The sequence below is a fragment of the Melanaphis sacchari genome, unplaced genomic scaffold (genome assembly GCF_002803265.2).
Source record: "Melanaphis sacchari strain LSU unplaced genomic scaffold, SCAv2.0 Contig42_pilon_pilon, whole genome shotgun sequence".
NCBI classification, from domain to species: domain Eukaryota; kingdom Metazoa; phylum Arthropoda; class Insecta; order Hemiptera; family Aphididae; genus Melanaphis; species Melanaphis sacchari.
The window spans coordinates 2045725-2067340 of NW_020271275.1; the positions used below are offsets into that span (position 1 = coordinate 2045725).

At 27.7% G+C, this 21616-nt stretch overlaps 3 protein-coding genes, 1 long non-coding RNA gene and 1 pseudogene across 5 annotated transcripts; 3 read left to right on the top strand and 2 right to left on the bottom strand.

Annotated features, from left to right (window-relative positions):
- The first annotated feature begins 27 nt into the window (after nt 1-27).
- On the top strand, nt 28-2677 carry LOC112597508 (CCAAT/enhancer-binding protein zeta). Its single transcript, XM_025343581.1, has one exon. The coding sequence runs from the start codon at nt 205-207 to the stop codon at nt 2626-2628; it is 2424 nt and encodes an 807-aa protein (XP_025199366.1). The 5' UTR covers nt 28-204; the 3' UTR covers nt 2629-2677.
- Nucleotides 2678-2692: 15 nt separating this feature from the next.
- On the bottom strand, nt 2693-6005 carry LOC112597511 (actin-binding protein IPP). Its single transcript, XM_025343585.1, has 10 exons — nt 5781-6005; nt 4978-5186; nt 4745-4889; nt 4539-4677; nt 4305-4470; nt 3894-4237; nt 3561-3824; nt 3409-3494; nt 3130-3350; nt 2693-3068 (listed from the first exon to the last, which is right to left on the bottom strand). The coding sequence occupies exons 2-10, from the start codon at nt 5158-5160 to the stop codon at nt 2838-2840; spliced, it is 1779 nt and encodes a 592-aa protein (XP_025199370.1). The 5' UTR covers nt 5161-5186; nt 5781-6005; the 3' UTR covers nt 2693-2837.
- A 333-nt stretch (nt 6006-6338) lies between these two features.
- LOC112597510 (DEAD-box ATP-dependent RNA helicase 20-like) lies at nt 6339-12927 on the top strand. Its single transcript, XM_025343583.1, has 9 exons — nt 6339-6711; nt 8170-8385; nt 8471-8708; nt 8778-9140; nt 9208-9491; nt 9556-9677; nt 9752-9985; nt 11304-11671; nt 11839-12927. The coding sequence occupies exons 1-9, from the start codon at nt 6686-6688 to the stop codon at nt 12142-12144; spliced, it is 2157 nt and encodes a 718-aa protein (XP_025199368.1). The 5' UTR covers nt 6339-6685; the 3' UTR covers nt 12145-12927.
- A 1547-nt stretch (nt 12928-14474) lies between these two features.
- On the bottom strand, nt 14475-16091 carry LOC112597580. 2 transcript variants are annotated; one of them, XR_003114843.1, is made up of 3 exons: nt 15949-16091; nt 15780-15851; nt 14475-14758 (listed from the first exon to the last, which is right to left on the bottom strand). It is a non-coding gene; the product is annotated as an uncharacterized LOC112597580 (long non-coding RNA). The 2 variants fall into 2 exon arrangements; XR_003114844.1 differs by having other exon boundaries at nt 15688-15851.
- Nucleotides 15787-20938, top strand: LOC112597579 (annotated as a pseudogene).
- The last annotated feature ends 678 nt before the right edge of the window (nt 20939-21616 follow it).

Here is a 21616-nt window from a genome sequence, read left to right on the forward strand (position 1 = left end):
CATGCTTGATTTTAAAAATTGGATAACATAACAATATCGATAACATTTTAAACAACGTTAAGCTGTAGCCTGTAAACATGTGCATGATTAACGGGCTACAAGTTACAACTAAACGTTGAAAAATATAAAGTAAAAAATAAATTATCTTCGCAAATTTTATTTCATATTTAATAGTTAGTCCGGTTAGTCGATCGCGGTAAAAGTATGAGTTCGTCGGAAACAGATAGCGAGTTGGAAGGCGATGATGGTTACGATCAACTATACTCGGACTCTGATGCCGATGACATCGACTTGCCTAAATGGTATGAGAGTTTACCATCGTTCGGAAATTGCACCAAGCTTTCGGCGTCCGAAGTCGAAGCTCTGCGGTCGGAAGCAGAAAAAGTATTGGAACATCAGCCACAGGTCGATAAAAAGAAATCATGGATAACCGAGATCGCCAAACAAGGTACGTATTCAGACAAGATTGCAGCACTCACCATAAAGATCCAAGAAGATCCATTGCACAACATCGCCGCAATACAGAATCTCGTAAACATGGTGAAAATCGGCAAAAAACAACAGTGTTCTCTTGTCATTGATTCTTTAACGGAATTGTTCACCAGAGTATTATTGAAAACTGAACTGTTACCTTTTGAACATCAACCATTGAGTGAATTGTCAAAAGTGGATGACTTGAAACAACGTAAGCTGTTGCTTAGCTCTTGGTTATTTGAAGAAAAACTGAAGAATATATATTCTGGTTTTGTCGAAGCTTTAAGCACTGTTGGATTAGACTCTGTACCGGTAAATCGGGAAAAAAGTATTTCAGCCATGTACAAATTGTTAATCAGTAGTACTGAATGTGAAATGCAGATCGTTAAATATTTAGTAAACAAATTTGGTGATACAGTTCATAAGGTTGCTTCAAAAGCTATGTATACATTGCGGCTTGTTTTGAAACACCGATCAAATCTTAATCATACTATTTTTGAAGAAGTGAGAAAATTACTCTTTCGTTCAAACATCAAACCAAGAGCTCAATACTATGGTATTTGTTTTTTAACTCAAATCGACACTAAAGAAATGGCTAAAGAAGTAATAGAACTTTATTTGTCATTCTTCAAAGCATGTGTTAAAACCGGAGCAATTGATTCACGACTCATTGGAGCCTTATTAGTTGGTGTTAATAAATCGTATCCTCATGTAAGAAGTGGTATTCAGCCAGAACAAATACAAACAATGTACAAAATTGTTCATTTAGCTCCATTCAACATATCTTTACAGGCTTTGTTGTTGATTAGACAATTGGAAAATAACGATAGGTACTATAGTGCACTGTATAGAAAAATATTTGATGAAAGATTAATCACTACATCTCATCAAGCCATATGTATTCACTTAATTTATAAATCCATTTGGGATGATAAATGTCTCGAACGTATGGTAGCTTTTGTGAAGCGTGTATTTCAAATGTGCTTATATTGTCCAGTTCCTTTGGTTACTGGAATATTTTGTATGTTGTCACGATTAATGAAGAAACATAAAGGTATACTTGGTAAATCTAAATTTGAAGACGTTGAAACTGAAGTTATACCAAAACCATTAGCTATTTTAAATGATACAATTAAAAATGAAGAAATTGAAGAAGAAAAATATTTTGATGTACAATCAAATTTGACAGACTCAACTGAAACGTCTTTAAAATCTTCTTGGTATCATGTTAAAGCTCCTCAAATAATAAAGGATCCACAATTACCAGAAGGGCCAAAAGAACGAGAAGTTAAAAATTTTTATGATTATACTGCTAGAAATCCAAGATTTTCAGGAGGTGAACATGCAGTTTTGGCTGAACTTATTCCTTTAAGTCGACACTATCATCCTACTGTTGCAACTTTTGCAAATAGAATAATATCTGGTAAATCTATTTACTATGATGGAAACCCTCTAGCAGATTTCACTTTATTACATTTTCTTGATAGGTTTTCGTTTAAAAACCCTAAAAAACCAAGACAAGGACAGGGTGAAGGTGAAGAAAATGTAGAACTTTTTAGATCTGTTGGTACTTCTAGAAAACATTATGCTCCTAAAGGGTTAAAAAGCATGTCTGTAGTAAGTGAAGAATATTTAAGACATGAAGAGAAACAAATACCTTTAGATGAAGTATTTTTATATAAATACTTAAAACAGAGACCAAAACAGAATAAAACTGTCGAAAATCCAGATGAAGATGGTTTTAGTGATGTAGACAGTGTTAATAGTGATGATTTCAATGAGTTATTAGATGGCATGATGGGTGCTAAGAAAAAGAAAAAGTATGATTTTTCACGTGGTTTTGAGAAAGAAGCTAAATCTAAAAAAGTCAAACAGCCCATAGAGGAATCTGAAAGTGATGATGACAATGATGATGAATTTGTTGTTCCACATAAGTCAAAGAATTTGGCAGATCTAGCTGTGCCTGCTGAAAAGTTTGCTGCCATGTTGGATGCAGCTGGTAAAAAAAAATCTGGCGGAAGAGATGACATATTAATAAGGGATAATGCTTCAAAAAAACAACTAGAATGGGAAAAAAAGAAAAGTGGTGGAAAGCGGAAGAGATTAGAAGATGGTAGAAAAAACAGAAAACGACATCGCATACAAAACCGATGATACAATGTTATCTATTAATATTAATTTAATAAATATTTGATGTTATGTATTGATTGTTTTTTATTATTAGGATAAGGTATAAAACAAATAAGTGTGCGTTCTCGTTTGAACTTAGTAGAATAACAACAAACATAAATAATATGATTATACATACATTTCCTTAAAAAAATTAAAAAATATATGTATGCTGATGAATTTGTGCTTATAATTTACAATACAGCAACACCAGCCTCACTTCTAGATTCTGGAAGTGATGGTAAATCTTCCCACTGTGTAGTTGAGTTATTGTATCTCTCAACTGTAGAAATAGTAATTTGGGACCTGTATGAATTAATTGTGTGCGTAATATCACCACCAATTACATATAACATTCCATCAGCAGCTGCAACAGCTGGACTAGCACGTTTACCCTTCATTGGAGTTACAAAACTCCAAGTATTCTGTAACATATTGTAAAAATTAAAACATTTATTATGTTAGGAGTTTGTTAATGATTCTTACTTCTTCAAAGTCATATTGCTCAACCAAATTTAACACCTCATTATTGCTGGTAATACCACCAACAACATAGAGATGTTTGTCTAGAACTGCAACTCCCATTTGACTACGTGGAACTAACATTGGTGCTAAAATAGACCATTCTCCAGTCACTGGATTATAACTCAATAAGTCTTGAAGATGTCGCTTAGTGCGAGTACACCCACCCACGATATAAATCAAACCTAATTATAATTGTGACAAATTAGTTTCAATACATTAATAAATTATTATTTTTAACACCTTCAAATGACACGACTCCCATACTGAATCGTGGTTCGGGTAGCACGCTATTACACATTGTCCATCGGTTTAATGATGGTGAATAGCTATAGACAAAAGTCAATCTTAATAATTTTAATCCTAACTAATTAAATAATGTCAATAAAACTCACATTTCAATAGAACCGCCAATGTCATCTCCAACCCATCCTCCAATTGCATACAAATATCCGTTTAATGCAGCCATTCCAAATTCACATCGAGGAACAGTCATCCCAGCAACAGATGTCCATTTATCTTCAATAGGATTATAACATTCCCCGTTTGAAAGGATAAGTGATTCGTTTTCACCTCCGACAACATATATACAACCATTAAGTATAGCAACTCCTGGCATTATCCTACCAATATTCATTGGTTTTATGTCACACCATTCTCTAAAATATAAGAATTAAGTATGTCAATTAAAATGAGTTGAATAATAAAATAAAATTACAGTCACTTACTTCCTAAAGGTGTTAAATTTGACAACAGATTCAAATGTAGACTCAGAATATCGAGACCAAGCACTACATATTTCTCTCTTAGATCCACCTAATATGTAAATATCTTTTTTGGCTCCTAACCGAGGTTCAACTTGCAAAGCTACTAAATTACCAATGCGTTCAGCTATGTCGGTATAAATAGAACGTAAAGCAACTCTTAAGCTCGCATCTGTATTATCATTAATTTCACGTTCTAAAAACTGAGTACTCATTAAAGGTATACGTATGCATGAAAGAATTTCAAAAATGTAACGACGGCGATCAGAGAGATCATGTTTAATCCATTTCATAGCTGCACGAAACACCTAAATAAAGACAAAAACTTAGTATATGAAATAATAAATTTATCAAATAATAAACAAAATGATTAACCTGTTGTTCTGAATCTACACAAAGATATTCACTATTGAGAAACTTAATAAATTGATCTTTAGATAAATCACCCAATTCATCTTCTTCACAAATTTGAACAAAATTTCCATAGATAAAATCTTTTGATAATTTGTGCAAAACAGTAAAATTGTGCATATCCGCAAACCTTATAGTAAATAATATAATAAAAATATTATCCAAACATTAAACAGATATATTATTTGTTATCATTACCTAAGTAGTCCAATAGCATTAGATGAATCTAATTCACTTTTCAAGAATTCAGTACAACAACTTACAGCATCATTAAGTTCTAACATATCTGCTGCTATCATTAGTTCTTCTACATTTTCTTGATAAATATTTATTTCTCCTTAAATTGTAAGCATTGAATTAATTATAATATTCAATAAGTACTATGTATAAATGTTTCTTTTTACCTGAATAAATAAAGTTAATAAGGGTTTCAAGTACATCGGGAGAAACTGAAGGAAGTTCAATAGATTTTTTACCAGCTTCCAATAATCCATTAGTAAACATAGCATAAAAATATGGACTACTGGCAGCCAAAATTGCTCTATGTGCCTATAACAATGTTTGATTTGATATACAGTATAAATTTATAAATATATTTTTAAAAGCAAATTAAAAAATTAATTTAATTCTTTCATACATTAATGCAAAATCCTTTCGAAACAAGTTGCACATCACAGAAAACATTGTTTTTTCGTAAATTGTTTAATCCTCTCAAAAATGCTTCAATATGTGGCTTTGAAAAATATTTGTTTGGAACATCAAAGGGGGCTAAGTTGCATGTGCAACCCAACACATCTTTTTCTTCTTCAGCTGGTGCCATTAAGGATAGTTTACGAAATCAATAAACTAAAAGTTTAAGAAAGTATAATTAAATTCATAAATATAAATATAATTGAAATAGTTATCCATGTGTAAATTTAAATTATATTAACTATATTTGAGTTAAAATATTTATTCTAATAGAATAGTTTAAAATATGTGATATAACACATAAGATATCTATGCAAGAAGAAATTATTATCATACACTAAGTTTCTTTACTAATAATTTATTATTTGAACAGTACACAAAACAATGATTAATAGTTTACAGCAAAAAAGACAAATCAATATTAAAAAAAAGGATTATAAATATGTAAAATTAAAGAAAAACTTTAAGTGGTTAACACTCAAACTCCATTAAATGCGAGGACTTGACTATTTACATATTCTGTGATATTGGTGACAGTAGAAAGTAGTTTTTTTTATATATATATTTAGATTTGCAATTGTCCAAATACAATATTTGTTTAGGAGCATCAACAAAAACATTAAATGTGCATATGTCAGTGAGTGTAACCATACGTGTACCTTTAGGGCTACATACATTTCGAATATTATTTATAACTTATTATAGTTAAATACTATAATACATGAGTTAATAACAATAATTGTTACAAACCATTATCGTATGCTAAATGCTTGATTTGTACATTCGACATGGATTACTGAGAAGAGTAATGCGAGTGAACAATATTACGAAATTCGAAAAAAATAACAATTATGAATATTATTATTTGCTTATTGGAAAATGATAAAACGTAAAAATATAAAGAAAAGTAGGTGTGTAGTATATACTGTAGAGTTAAATAGAAAACAACGTTAAAAAAAAATTGTACGCCCTAATTACATTAAATTATGTTGCCATGTTGGTGAATGGTGATACGAGTTATCAGTGCGTGTCGTAAACATATGGTCCAGTTAAAAGGGTAAAATCAGTGGTGGCGTGGTTGGTAGAAAATTACAATGCAAATTTAAGTAACAATGGACAGGCCACGAGCAAGTATACAAAAACCGCCGACACAATAGAAAGGCGGAGGTTGCTGGGATCGAGGATTCCTCGGTCGACCCTTGAAATCGCGATATATCATGGAAGAAAAGAACGTGATTTTTTCATCCATTAACCTTCGTGTTACGTCATCGGGAGTCGATCGCTGGTATACGCAGGGGCGAGAGCGCGACGTACGTCGAACCCGAACGAACGAGCGGCAGACGACGGACGTACTTTCAAACATGGCCGCTTCTCTGTGTTGAAACGACACCCGTTCCGCCGTGCCCATTTGAACGAGACAAGTCAGTCCTCGCACTTTCCAATAAACCATCCGAACAAAATCCTCCCTATCCATTTTTTGACATTCACGGTGAGTTATATTCGGCCGTCGACGCTTTGTCTCCAATAAACGACGCGCTGTTTTCGAAGCGAGCATACTCACCTATTATAATATTAATAGTATCATATCCCCCGTCCGCTCCTTTGTCGGCTCATTATAGTTCTTTCCACATTCAGTTTGGAACGGCGTCGAAAATATGTATAACAACGCGGGTTATCCAATGTGAGTATTATTCACAATTTAAAATATTATTAATGGTTTAATCATATTGTTATTTCGGTGACAACGGTTTAATTGTCGCGCGTATTACGCAGCCATCGAGCACGCTATAGTTCATCGTCTCGTCTGGGTTAATATAATAACATTAGTAATTTATAATCTCCGTCCTATTGTTTGGATTGCATCTTTTTTTGTGATTATTATTTATATTTATTGAGAATTAAATTGATTTCGCCTTATGGATAAACGGATACATTTTAGTCAACAGTTATATGAATTGGTCTTTTTTAGTATTTGGGAGTATTTTTACCTACTGTTTCCCCCCTGATATCCTTTATTATATTAGTGATTCACAATGCAGTATCAATGCGTCATGATAATTGATTGTCGCTTGACACAAGATGTTAAAATCAAGTTGATAATTTTAAAAACATTTAAGTACCCCATTACATGAAAATATTAATAATTGATTATTTTAATAATAGCGAGAATATGGTGAAATAATTAGTAATTACCATTAATACTGACCATGATATTAAAGGTTTCTTAACAAAGTATACCACAAGTATCTATAAATAATCTAGTTGTAAAATTAGAATTATGTATTAAGGATGTCATTTATTTTATGTACCTGATATTTTAAATGCTTTATTATGGTATTATATTTTATATATAACAATTATTATTGAACTATATTAAACATTACCAAGTTTATTTCTATCTGATTATTTGTTGAGGAAAAAGTTGTATATTTCAAAGTTATAAACATTCTTTAATTCTTATTTATTAGATAATTTAACATTTTTTCTTAGTTATCAGGGTTATCTTCATAATAATTATAAATTATGCAATTAATATGCTCGTCGTTTTTATTTACTAAGCTATTTATAGATTATTATTTTATGGGCACTATTTAATAAATTGAAATATAGTTTTATACTTAGTATGGGTAGTGTATTTAAAAATATTTTCTGTAATTTTTAGTCTAATAAATTTATCAAAAATATTCTATTTCTACTTTTGAAATATATCTATTTATGTATACCTAGCTGTGAGTTATACATTTTTTTTTTTTTTTATTCGAACACGGTGCTTACAATTAGTTTTTACAAAATTTAATAATTTTTAATTAAATTTTAAATAATTAATAATGAAGTGTGCTGTTTACTATAATCAATTTAAAATCGTCTGTTTTCAATGTTTTCATTTTCCTTAAATTAAAATGTTAATAATAAGTAGGCAATTATTTAAATAACAGTCTATTTTTAAATAATTTGTGGCATTTCCTTTCAAAATTAGTTTGTGTTGATAATTTATAATTATGCAATACCTTAAACAATTTCATAATTAAAATTTATATGTTTTTTTTTACTAACATGTATTACAAATTCCCGAAAAATATTAAAATATATTTAGAATATTAATACATGTATTTGTCTTTTACTATATTTGTTTCTAAAGGTATCAACAACCACGTACAGCTCAAAATCAAGGCTATGGCAATCAATTTTGGAAATCTCAAAATGGCAACACAGAAAATGCAGATTTTGGTGGTGCAATGTTTAAACCAATGAATAAAGCCCCTGGTGAATTATTAAGAAAACCAAACTGGACCCGTGAATCTCTACAACCATTCAAAAAAGATTTTTATGCACCACATGTAGATACAGTTAACAGGTTAATTTTTATTTTAGGTTTTCCCTGTATTTATATTTAACCTAAAACTTTGTGTTATGTATGAAAAATTATCTTGTGTTTTTAGGAGTCAAGATGAAGTAAATTTATATCGTGTTGACAAAGCGATCACCATTCGTGGAGCAAATGTCCCTGATCCTAGTCAATTCTTTATTGAAGGAAATTTTCCTGAAAGTGTTGTTCAAGAGTTAAAAAAACAAGGATTTTCTGAACCCACTGCGATCCAAGCTCAAGGATGGCCGATAGCATTAAGTGGTCGTGATCTTGTAGGCATTGCTCAGACAGGTTCTGGAAAAACATTAGCAGTATGTATTTATTTTCTTGAGTATTAAAACTTAAACTATTTTGTATTAAATTTAAAAAATTATTTTTAGTACATGTTACCAGCAGCAGTGCACATTAGTAATCAAGAACCTCTTCAACGTGGAGATGGTCCTATTGCTCTAGTATTGGCTCCAACAAGAGAATTAGCCCAACAAATACAAAGTGTCGCAAAAATGTTTAGCTCAAGTATTCGCAACACTTGCATTTTTGGTGGCACTCCCAAAGGTCCTCAAGCTCATGATTTACAAAATGGGGTTGAAATTGTTATTGCTACTCCAGGACGGTTAATTGATTTCTTAGAGCGCGGGTCTACAAATTTAAAACGTGTAACCTATTTAGTACTTGATGAAGCTGACAGAATGTTGGATATGGGTTTTGAACCTCAAATTAGAAAGATCATTGAACAAATAAGGGTAAATAATATATATATATTTCCATTGTATGTATATTTTTATAATTTTTATTTAATAATTATTTTAGCCTGACCGACAAGTATTAATGTGGTCTGCAACTTGGCCAAAAGAGGTTCAAGCATTAGCTGCAGATTTCTTAGTTGACTACATTCAAATCAATGTTGGTTCTTTAGAACTTGCTGCCAACCATAATATTCAACAGTTAATTGAAGTTTGTGAAGATCACGAAAAAGATTATAAATTGTTTGATCTATTAATGAAAATATCTAATGAACCTGGATTTAAAGCTATTATCTTTGTCGAAAAGAAAAAGAAAGTTGATGAGTTAACTAGGCAAATTAAAAATGAAGGGTACCTATAAAAAATAGAAAATGTTCACCTGCTAATATACTAATCATTAATTTTATGTTAATAGATATATAGCTACATCTATGCATGGTGATAAATCTCAACAAGACAGAGATCATGTATTGAATGAATTTAGGAACGGTAAATCGCCAATCCTAGTTGCTACTGATGTAGCTGCTCGAGGATTAGGTATATTTAAATCCAATAATTTTATTTTTGTAATGAAGTATTCAAAATTCTAACATAATTTCTGTATGAATTAGATGTTGATGATGTCAAATATGTAATCAATTTTGATTACCCCAACTCATCAGAAGATTATGTACACAGAATTGGCAGAACAGGCCGTTCCAAACAAGCAGGAATTGCTTATACATTCTTTTCTACAAATAATATGCGGCAAGCCAAAGATCTTATTTCAATTTTGGAAGAAGCTCATCAAGTAGTCCCAGAAGAACTCATTGAAATGGCAAATATGGCAAAAAATCATATGTCAAGTATGTATAAATAACCTAAATACTCTTATTTATAGCTAGTCTTGTTTAGAATTAAATGAGTTAATAGTTGTTTCAACGACATGAATATAGTTAATCAATTTTTTTTTACAAATAATTGATATAAATTTTGTCGTAATAGTAATAAATGAGGATTTAATTAGCCCCATTTGTACTTTTCAAATGGGACCAGTCCTCCTCAAACAAGATTTTTTTTTTATTGAGTAAACATTAAATACATAGAAATTTTAAATAATGATTTTAACGACATGAATATAATTAATCAATTTTTTTTTACAAATAATTGATACACATTTAGTCGTAATAGTAATAATTGAGGATTTAATTAGCCCCACTTGTATTTTTCAAATGGGACCAGTCCTCCTCAAACAGGATTTATTTTTTGTTTAATTAATTTAAATAATCAGAGATTACAAATAATGATTGTAACGACTTAATTATAATTTATCAATGTTTTTTTTTTTAAATCTTGATACAAATTTTGTCGTAATAGTAATAATTGAGGATTTAATTAGCCCCATTTGCACTTTCCAAATAGGTCCAGTCCTCCTCAAACAAATTATCTTAATTTTATTATAGGTAGTTTTCAAAGTAATATGTATAGGTATTATAAATGTATTGTTGTGGGTCTAATTAGCCTTATTTTAATTAACAAATGTATGTAATCGCCTTTAAATCTATTTTTTTTTATTCAATAATATTGTAATAATTTCAAGACAGTATAGTGAGAAGAAGGTGTACACACAAGAAACTGACCCGTATTAAGAATAAAAACTGAAGTATTTAAATTATTGAGAAAGAAACTCTTGCTATTGAAATAAAAATTTTAAATTGATAGTTAGTAAATAAATTAGGGAATTTTTAGTTATTACCAGGATTTGAGTCTTGTAGCATTTATGAGCACTTAAGAACTTCAAAGAAATTTATTTTTAATAAGTTATAAACTTTTTTTAGTTTTTTTAAATATTTTAACTTCCTTGTAATAGTTATAGGTTTTCTAAAAAATATATTTTCAAACACAAAAGCCCTTCCTATTTTTTTAAAAGTTTAAAATGAACACTCAACATTCATGGTTGTGATTGAGATGTATTTAAAGTATTATCACTGAGTAGTCATTAGAAAATTCTCTGAAGTCTGTTAATTCACTGCCATCTTTATCATTAGGCATTTTCTTTTAACACCCAAGGCAATTAATATTTTTTTTAAACTTTTTTAGTTTTGTTTGAACTGGTTTTATATTTTTAATAACAGCAAGTAAATCAGATAAAACATTTCTTTATTATTGCTATGTTATTTTTAGGTCGAGCTAAGTGGACTAATCGTTATCGTGATGTAAACACACCACTAGCTACTCAATCTCCTTATGGACAATCTAATAATGCTAGAACTGCTAATCCTAACTACACAAATGGGTCTGGTTATGGAGGAGGCGGGGGCTATGGAAATAACTTTAACAGTTATAATAATGGAGCCACCAACTATACTAATGGTGGAACTTTTGGAAGTGGTCAAAACTATCAAAATAAAGGTTATAATAATGAACACAAAAATGGAGCATATCAATCGGGAACAGGCAGTATTCCTCGTAATGTACCCAAATTCCAAAATCCACAATATCAAGCACAACAATATAATGGAAATCCTGGTCAAAAATATGGACAAAATCAGGTATGATATCAATCAATGTATACTTTTTAATTGCCTTAATTTTATCTTCATTATCAATTTAGTACTATGAAGCTAATGTATCACTTAATAAATTAATTGAAGCAACAAAAGTCATCTGGCTTTTTTAAATACAATATTAAGTTTTATATTTTTTATACCAATTATAGAACACTGTTGGCTATAACCGTGGTCAAAATGGTTACACTAATAATCCCCGTGCCAACTATCAGCCAAATCGTTTCAATCAACAACGTCAGTTTTCTAATATGGCTGACATGTATGCAAGTACCTTGCCACCACAGTATGTGATGAATAATACCGGTGATGCTTCCATACAGCCTCTACTTACACACAAGTTCTTTCAACAGAATCGCCCCCCAACAGCTACTCAAGAAGCATTTCCAAATGGTTACACCGCCGTGCCGCAAGCAGGTTATCCATACTATGGCCAACCACAAACAGTCCAACAGTAAACTAAATATAAAATATAATATAAATAACGATTGTGACTTCTTCAAAAAAAAATTTTTGGATTTAGGGGCTAATTTTTTTTTCTTCCAGTGTTTAATTGCAAAATGAAGTCACATTCCAAATTTAACTAATAAAGTTAACTTTATTGCTAATTATCTATTATTATAATCTAATACTTTCTTTTGAAATGCACAGTAAACTTGAAACATCCAGAAGAAATGCATAATATATATATTGACAAAATATGGTTACTTCCTAACCTAAAGTAAAATATTTAAACTAGTCTTATAAAAAGTATAAAGAAATTGTGTTTTATACGAATATTTAGACAATTCGAATGAGTTCCTTTTTTTCTTTTTGCCAAGGGTCAATTTTTTATAACAAGTCCATGTAAATTGTATAAAACTCGATAAAATTAACATTATGATATTAATTTTTATTTGTCTTATTAATTTATATTGTAAAAAATAATAATACTCGATCTGTGATATTTGTTAAACGATGTATAGCGCGATGTTCCCTAATTTAGATTTTAAGGGATTTATTTAAAACGATAAACAAAACAAATTAAAGAAAAATGTGTTTTAGATATATTTTTCTGTGGCATCTTTAACAAATCTGGGGGAAATGGAAAGACTGATGTGAAAAAAAATTCGTATTTCTATTTATTTATAAAAATGCGGAAAGCTACTAAAGTTTTGCGTAGTGGTGCAATATAATATAATATGTCGACCAATAAAAAAAAACGTCTCGGATTTTTTTTTTCTCCAACTAAATCATATTTGTGTATCATATTGTTATTTTATTGAGATGTTTTCTTTTTATTATTCTATTTTTTTCTTTTTATAATAGTGATCAAAGAAAAGTTTTAAGGTTTATATTATTATTAATAATAATAATTATAATAATGTGTAAGTTAACATTATTATTATTTTTTTTTTTTGTTTTTTGTATAAGCTCTATATTACGTGACCCAATTTGTCGATAAAAATAAAAATAATGGCGTTTGAATTAGAACCAAGAACGCATATTATTAAAATAAATAAATAAATAAATACTGAATGTTCTTCTGTAAGTTTCTACATTAAAGTGCATTTCTTTTATTCATGCTATTGTTTTTTTTTTTTTTTTTTATATATATATTACATAATAATAATAATAATATATTTAAGTACATAAATCTGTTTATCTTTTGCTCTATTCATCGATATTTATAATTTCAATTGTGTTATTAAAACACGAGTAAAATAATATATAATATTATAATATTGATCGTATTTAAGTAACCACATTCATATATATGATAAGTAAATATATGTCTCGACTTTGATTTTTTTTTATATTACCATCGTTTGTTATTAATGATGACGATTAGAAAAAACTTTAAAATTGTATCAAATAACAAATATTTTTTTTTTTTTTTGTTGCTTAAATAGACAGGGTTGATCATTTTTACATAATTCATATTTGCACTTTATCAATAGGTATTTTTCGTGTTGAGATATTAATCGATTTAAACTCGTAAATCTGTCATGAAACTTGAATTTAATCTCTCAAAGAATGATGATGAGAATAAACTGTTTGTTTTGTTTTGTTTTTTTTTTTTTTTTTTTTATTATTACGGATTAATTAGTAGTCATATTCGTAACTCACGTCTTGAAAATATATTATTTATTATTTTATAAATCTTGTTGTTTAAGTTGTGTTCATTGTGTTTATATATACACTTTGGCTATATACTTTTTAGAATATCTTACGACACTATGAATGATAATTATTTTTAAGTTTAAATTACTTATACATAAAGTGATTGGTAATATTTGTATTGTAATGGTGATTCGTTTTTTTTTTTTTTTTTATGTTAAGAGTAGAATATTATGCACTCAGTAAATTTCTATGATGTAAAAACGGATTTCCGGTATAGAGACTATATTTGCCAACATTATATATTATAATATAATAAATCATAACTATTAAAACTGAAAACTTTTTTTCGTATCTGTCCTAAATACCTTACTGTTGTCAGATCGTAAAATATGAAGTGATTTTGTGTTTTATCCGAAGAACATAAAAACACTTGTGTTTCTATTAAAGCTGTTTTAAAGGTTAAATGATTGAATTGATCCCACACCTTTTCGAGTTACAAAATGTGTAAATATTTGAAAAGTAAATTCAAAGTATTCGCATATCATATAATAATTGTAATTATTTATGGTAGCGATTCAAATATGTGTGGTGCCGATTTAAAGTGTTATAAATATTACTTTAAAATTATATTTAAAATGCATAATAAAACTATTTCAAGTATGTTAAATAATCGAATTACATAATGATAAATAACTTGTCTTGTTTCTTTTCTTTTTTTTTTTATCGCAAAATTTTGACAGACTAATATACTTTGTATGGATATACTTTAATCGTCTAAACGATTAAATTATTCCATTTACAAAATTTAAAATTTTGAGTGCTGACATGTCAATATTATATATTTTTCATAATCTTGTAATTATTTGTATACGTTTTTTAAAATGAGTTCTGTTAAATCCAATCAAGTTATAGAAATCGATTTGTCGGAAGTAATACACAAGCAGTCCCTCTAGCTTCATCGGTTCAAAACTGTAAAAAAAATATTTGTTTTAAGATAAGATTATGGATCATGTATTCATGTGTATGCCGTAATATGGTTATAATATATGTATTACAATTTACAAGGACAAAGTTGAACGATTTTTCCAGGAAGTTTCACATAAATTCATAATTCCTTGAAATTATCATAATCAGCGTGTAAGTCATCTTGAAGTAAATTGCGTGAAAATTTAAATCTACAGTGAAATTAACTACCTACAGAGATTTCCGAACAAAAAGAATCTTAATAATTTATTAGTTTCCTTTCAAACAAAAAAAAAAAAAACAATCTCAATTGCTTCAATGTTTGTAAGATAATAATAATTAATGATTGAAGCTTCTAAAAGATAAACTGTTTTAGTGTTATCTGTTGTCACACAAGGGATTTCCGAGGAATACTGATATCTTTGAATACCTTTAGTATATTCATAAATAATTCATTGAATAATTCCAATTTTATAAAAATTTAATAAGCATGCAATTCAAAAAAAGTTCTTGCTAATTATATAAGTTTAATTTTTAATTCGGCGCTTAAAAAATATTTATAACTATTTAAGACGGCGATAAAATATTAAACAATACAATCAATCTGAACTAGCTGTAACATACATGATAATTGTATATTAGAGGACGTGTAAGCACATAATTATGAGTCATTAAGAAAACTTTCAAATAAGAGAGACGGGCGTAGAATTTAAAGGTGGCTCGAACTTTGTTGACTCCGCCCTAGGTTCATTATTGTACGACACCGATTGAATATCAGATAATAAACATAATTATGTATGCTTTAGATATCTAAAAAGTATTGTTGTCATATTACGTTATATTTCTATTTCGTGTTAAATATTAAAAAAAAAAAAATCTTAGAACGATAATAACTAATATAATTTTAATTAAATATTAATATCTAAATTTTTTACCCATAATAACCACAGATTAAAGTAGTTTTTGAGTTATTTAACTATAACTTTATAACTTATAAGTCATCATAACTCATAAGTATACTAGTTACCAAGGCTGGGGAGTTGTAGTCTTGCAGGAGTTGCATATTGTTTTCTATACTCTCGGTTTACAGCAGACTGAGCTAAAAATCCAAAATATACTATGGTAAGTTTAAAATTATATATTTTGTATATTACGTCTATTTTAGAAAAAAATGTATATTTCAATGATTTACATACGCATTTTTAAAAAAAATTGGTTCAGTTTATCAGTTTGTCTTAATCTACGTATTTTAAATAATATTAAAAATAAAACTCATTATTGTATTTTACGTAAGTAGTTAATTATTAATAATTATTGCCGAATATTAATTTGACGACAACGGTGCGATGTCCATTTAATCCATATCACACTAATATGCCGAAATATTATCTAGTCCATAACTTACCAACCTAACTTAATTTAAATCTATCTTTTATTCATTTGTAAATTTATTGTACACAATAATTAACGTTTTATACAGTTTATTTTTAAAATACTTTCCAATTTGAAAAGGTATTATTTCTTTAGTAATTTTAAATATTTTTTGTACATTTTACATTCTTTCATGGATATTTTACAATTTTTTCATGCACGTTTTGTCTGTTTTTGCTCCTATAACTTTAAATCCTTGTCAAGCCCGGACTGGGCCACTGTGCTACTGTTCTATAGCACAGTGGGGCGCACGCCTCAATTTTTTAATAAGATACTTGAGTTTTTTTAAACAATGAGCAAAAACAAAAAGGTCTTTTTTTTATATTTTATCTGTGGGCCTATGGGCCGCCTGCTTACTGAGAATAGTAGACCGATATCCTGCCAATCCGGTCCTGATCCTTGTTATAATTACTCAGGATAATCTATCGGTCCGTGATAAAATGGGTTTGAAGGATTGGGTGGCTATTAAAATATAATTTCATGTTTGATAATTTTAGTAAATAAATCACTTAATTATCTAATTTATGTGATTAGTAAAAATTTTCCAAGTACCTATAATAAATACTTATCCATTTCATATTTTTGCCAAATCTATTATCCTTTTTAAAAACATTTTAATAACTGATAAACTATCAAATTTTGAATTGAGTAAACCAAAGTTTTCAAAAAAAATTATCGACTAAACGATGTACTTTAAAAAAAAAGTAGTTGTATTATTAGAAATAGAAGTTTTTATTATCTTAGGACACTCCTGAAGTATTAAATACAAAATATCTTGACAATTTGAAAATATTGACTCTTAGTATATTAAAAATTCCAAAGATCAGAATTTAAATAAGTTGAAAAAGGGAAAACGGAGGTAAACATGGTTAGCGAATAACTCTGTGTATAAAGTACCTATATATAGAGTGATCAAAATTTAAGTAAATAACAATTTCTATGTATCATTCATAGCAAAGTTTTTTTTGTCGTTAATCATTATTAGCAGTTAACACATCGACGATAGACATTACGTTTATACGTGTTACGTGTACTTACATTATTAACATTATTTATTCTTAAAACATAATTTTAGTTTATAATTTTTAATACATAAATACATAATACTATTATTATATTATATATTTATACATAAAAAAAAAAAAAAATTATTAATTATACTTATTAAAATGTTAACTTTTTTTACTTTTCTTCTAGTTATAGTTAGGTACTAGTTTTATTTTTTCCAAAATATTAAATTAATACCGTAATAATATCTAGGTATACCTACTTAATATATATATAATATAATTAATTATATCATTGCTTACAGACCTAAAGCTAGAATGTGGAATATGTGGATTAACATCTCATCAATCATCAATTATTATAATAGGTATAATTTATATGTATATTGTACCTAGTATCAGTGCAATAAACTAGACATAGGTAATAAATAATTTTATAATAATGTGATGTCTAATTAATTTTTATTGCAATATATATTTTTAGTTTTTATTTGAGATTCCGTGGTCGATAGATCTTTAAACTTCCAAATATAAAAATAATTAGCCTTTGTTTTGTGCGTTGAGCTTTTGCAGTTTCATTTTCATGAATCAAACTTCTAAGCGCTTGAAGCTTAAAGCTTGAACATATCGTTGTTAAATTTGAGGTTATCGGTTCAATATTAATACTACAGAATAATTTATTCTTTATTCTGTGTTATTATTACCGGGGCTAATAGATTAATAGATTATAATTTATTATCAGGCCATTCAGGCTTCTAAATTTTAATCAATAATTCATTATTCTCAATTTTATTGTTTAAAAAACTTTTTTCAATACATTGTCAGATTGTAATTTTTTTGTAACTTTTTTTTTAGATAATGTTTTGTTTTAATTAATTACTTGAAAATGGTCAATAACTGTTCTGTTAAAGGTTGCAAGTCCAAAGCTGGTCAAGGTATTAAGTTTCACAGGTATTTTATTATACTGTATAATATATTTTATTGGCAAGTGTTGATTTCGCATTTTGATTAGAAGTTTAAATACTTATATTTCGCTATGTAGAGACAGAAACTGTCACCTATTTTTATTCATTAACTTTTATTATGTTTTAATTAAAATATTTAGACTTCCTAATGGCAAAATTCGAGAGTCGTGGATTAAATTTCTCAAGAAATACAACCCTTTGTTTATGCCAACATGTCATTACATTAATATTTGTGGGCTACATTTTTTATCTGATTCGGATTATGAAATTACACCTACTAGTATTTTTCAAACTAAACGTTTGAAAAAAGTGCTGTACCTAGTATTTTTAACCAAAGTAAGTTGTTTATTAATGCACATGTTATCTAGAATTATATATATATATATAAAAAATGGTAAAAACAAATAAATATTTTTACAAATTATGTTTAGATGTTTGTAGATCATTATTTCATAAGTCAAATCGAGAGTTTCACTGTGATACTGTGTAATCATGATGCAGAAAAAGAAGTTATGACATTGTCGTTGTCTGATATATATGCTGAACAACCCTCTGTACCACCTACTATTACTATACCTTGTATGCTATTCAATGTTATTTTGTGTTTATAATTGAGTACTTACTATCATGAATATAGTTTCAGTAAAATATTACTGGAACATATAGTATCACCAAAAACTACTGTTCAAAATAAGATTACAGTTTCACCTGCTCCTGTTAAACAAAATATAAATGTAGTTTTGCCTGCGTTTCTACAAAACACAGTTGAAGAAAAGTGTATACCAAATAAGTGAGTTGTGTAAATTCATATAATATCTATATATTTTATTTTTATGTCTTTATATTGTTACATTACTTATTTAACTGTTTCAGTAAAAGGAAGTGTTTTATGGGTGATTTTAAACACCCTAGTGATATTGATAGCCCAAATAGTAGGTTAAAATATTGGATTGCCTCACAGTCAACTGTGACTAAACAAAAAAAGAAAATAAAGTTTTTAGATAAACAAACAGTGAATTTGAAAAAAAAATTAAAGAAATTAGAAAATTTAATAGACCAACTTAAAAATGAAAATAAAAAGGATTCCTACAATCAAATTACAGTTTCTAAAGTATTTATATATGTTATAATATTTATTTGAATAATTCTTCATTGCTTTTCGTGTAATTTTATTTATTTATTCTAATTTTTCAAAATGTTTAGAAATTAATATTATCATCCAGTCAACATGAAATTTACATGTCCATGTGTAAACCAATATGAAGAATCATTTTATAGCCATAAGACATAAGAAAATTTAAATCTATGAAGATAAAATGTATTTTTTACATCTGATCAACAATATGATGTAGTAAGACAGCAGATGTGTAAGTTTAAAAAAATGTATTAGATTATGATTATTATTGGCTTGCATTTATTTTTAATTTTACTTTAAAATCAATAAAAATGTCACAAAGAGATTATTTTGATTATAATATTATGTTTTTATTACATATAATAAGGTACTTTTTTGTTATTTTGTCACCTCACTGTAATAAATTTATCATCATGCCACTCTTAGTGTTATTATCGTTCCATAACATGGTTCCTTATCAATCAGAAAAAATATTGTTACTCATCTTACAAAAAATTTTAAAATTAGGATTTATAATATGTTATTAAATCGTTAGAAAACCTACATCAAGTTGGATTCTATTATAATACCGCACGTAATATTGTTGATCTGTATGTAGGGGCACAAACTAAAATCATTAAGACATTTGTAAACTTCTGTTTATGGGGCAAAAAAAATCATGAAACCAAAAACACTGGATTTTTTTTTGACAGAATTCATGTGAATAATATAACTTAATGGGAAAAATCTTTTTAAAACTATTTTAAATTATGAACCTATTAGTAGAGTCCTAGCTTTCATTATAATTACTTACATTTATTTAATTATATTTTTTGTATTTATCTACAGTAATTCAGTACATTTTTTATTTTTTAATGTACTTTTTCCATAATTATCATAACATATTATGAAATATTGGAACTTATTGTTTACTTGTTTAAGGCTATAATAAATAAGTATTCATATTTAAATGATACTAAATAATTTAAAATGAAGTACATTGTAACTAATTTATTTTACTTTTTTAAGGTTCTATTGATCAACCAGGTTAAGATTTCAGTAGATGGGATTAGAATGAATGTTTACAGTGTTTTTATTTTCTTTTTGTTTTCATAAGAGTTAACAGGAATGTTTTGGTAAGGTTTAAAATTCTCCTTATTTAAGAAAAAAAATAATAATAAATTTTGAATTAGCTTCTTTACCTCCTATATAGCCTTATTTTTTTTAGATTTATAAACTATGCAATCAAATTAACATTTACAAATTATGATGTTAATAATAAGTTTTTACTATAAATGCTTGTTTATAGAATGTAGCATATGCCATCCCATTGCCCATTTGTATAATGGCCAATGGGTTAATGGGAATCTTTATTCTATACAGTTGAAATATAGATAAGTTATGTTTTTAATAGGCTATCAATTTTCTATCTGGTTATTCATGTATAAGAAAGAAAGACTTAAATTACATATAACTCTAATTGTGTATAATATAATGTAGTTATATATTTATTGCAGGTGTCTGTTTGACCAGACAAACGGTTGGAAACTATAGCAATTTGCTTTAGAAACAAATTTATAATTTTCTTCTTATACATTGTGATCTATGAAAAGATAATATATTGGATTCAATACAGTTATAAAATTGTCTGCAAAGGTCAGAATTATTAATGCACTATTGTAAGAATAATAAAGTTATTAAATAAAACAAGTATGCAAAAATGCATAAAATATAGTGTTTCTCCTTTCATTTTTGTCTTAAAATGTACTGAAATAATTTAATTTCTGAACATGTTTTTTTAATGAGTATTTTTGTATAACAAAATCTTTAGTTTAAGTGCAAACCGTAATATTCATGCCACTAAACAACTTAACCTCTTTATATACTTAAGTTTTCAATTATGTATGTAATTATTCTTATCTTGAATGAAAAAGACCACGTAATTGACAGTCAATCTCTTAAGTGTATATTGTGTATTTTAAATTCATATAATCAATAGTTGGCCGATTGCTGGTTTCTAACAAAAAAATACAAATTGATTTATTTTATATATATTTTGTACAAACAATATTATATGTTACGCTAATTTAGATACTCATATCACATATGTAACAGTAAAGACAAGTTACAAAAATTACGATAGTTACAATTTCAAGAATAAGAATATAATAAACTAAAAGTTTAATCACGAACTAATTAAAATAGTTGATAACTGAAAATTGTGGCACAGATCAGATCAGGAACGTTTTTTTGCATCTCATTGGATTTGAAAATAAAATTTATAGGTAATAATAAATACCTAATGTATACTACAATAATTTAATATTGCTTTTTATTTTTAATAATT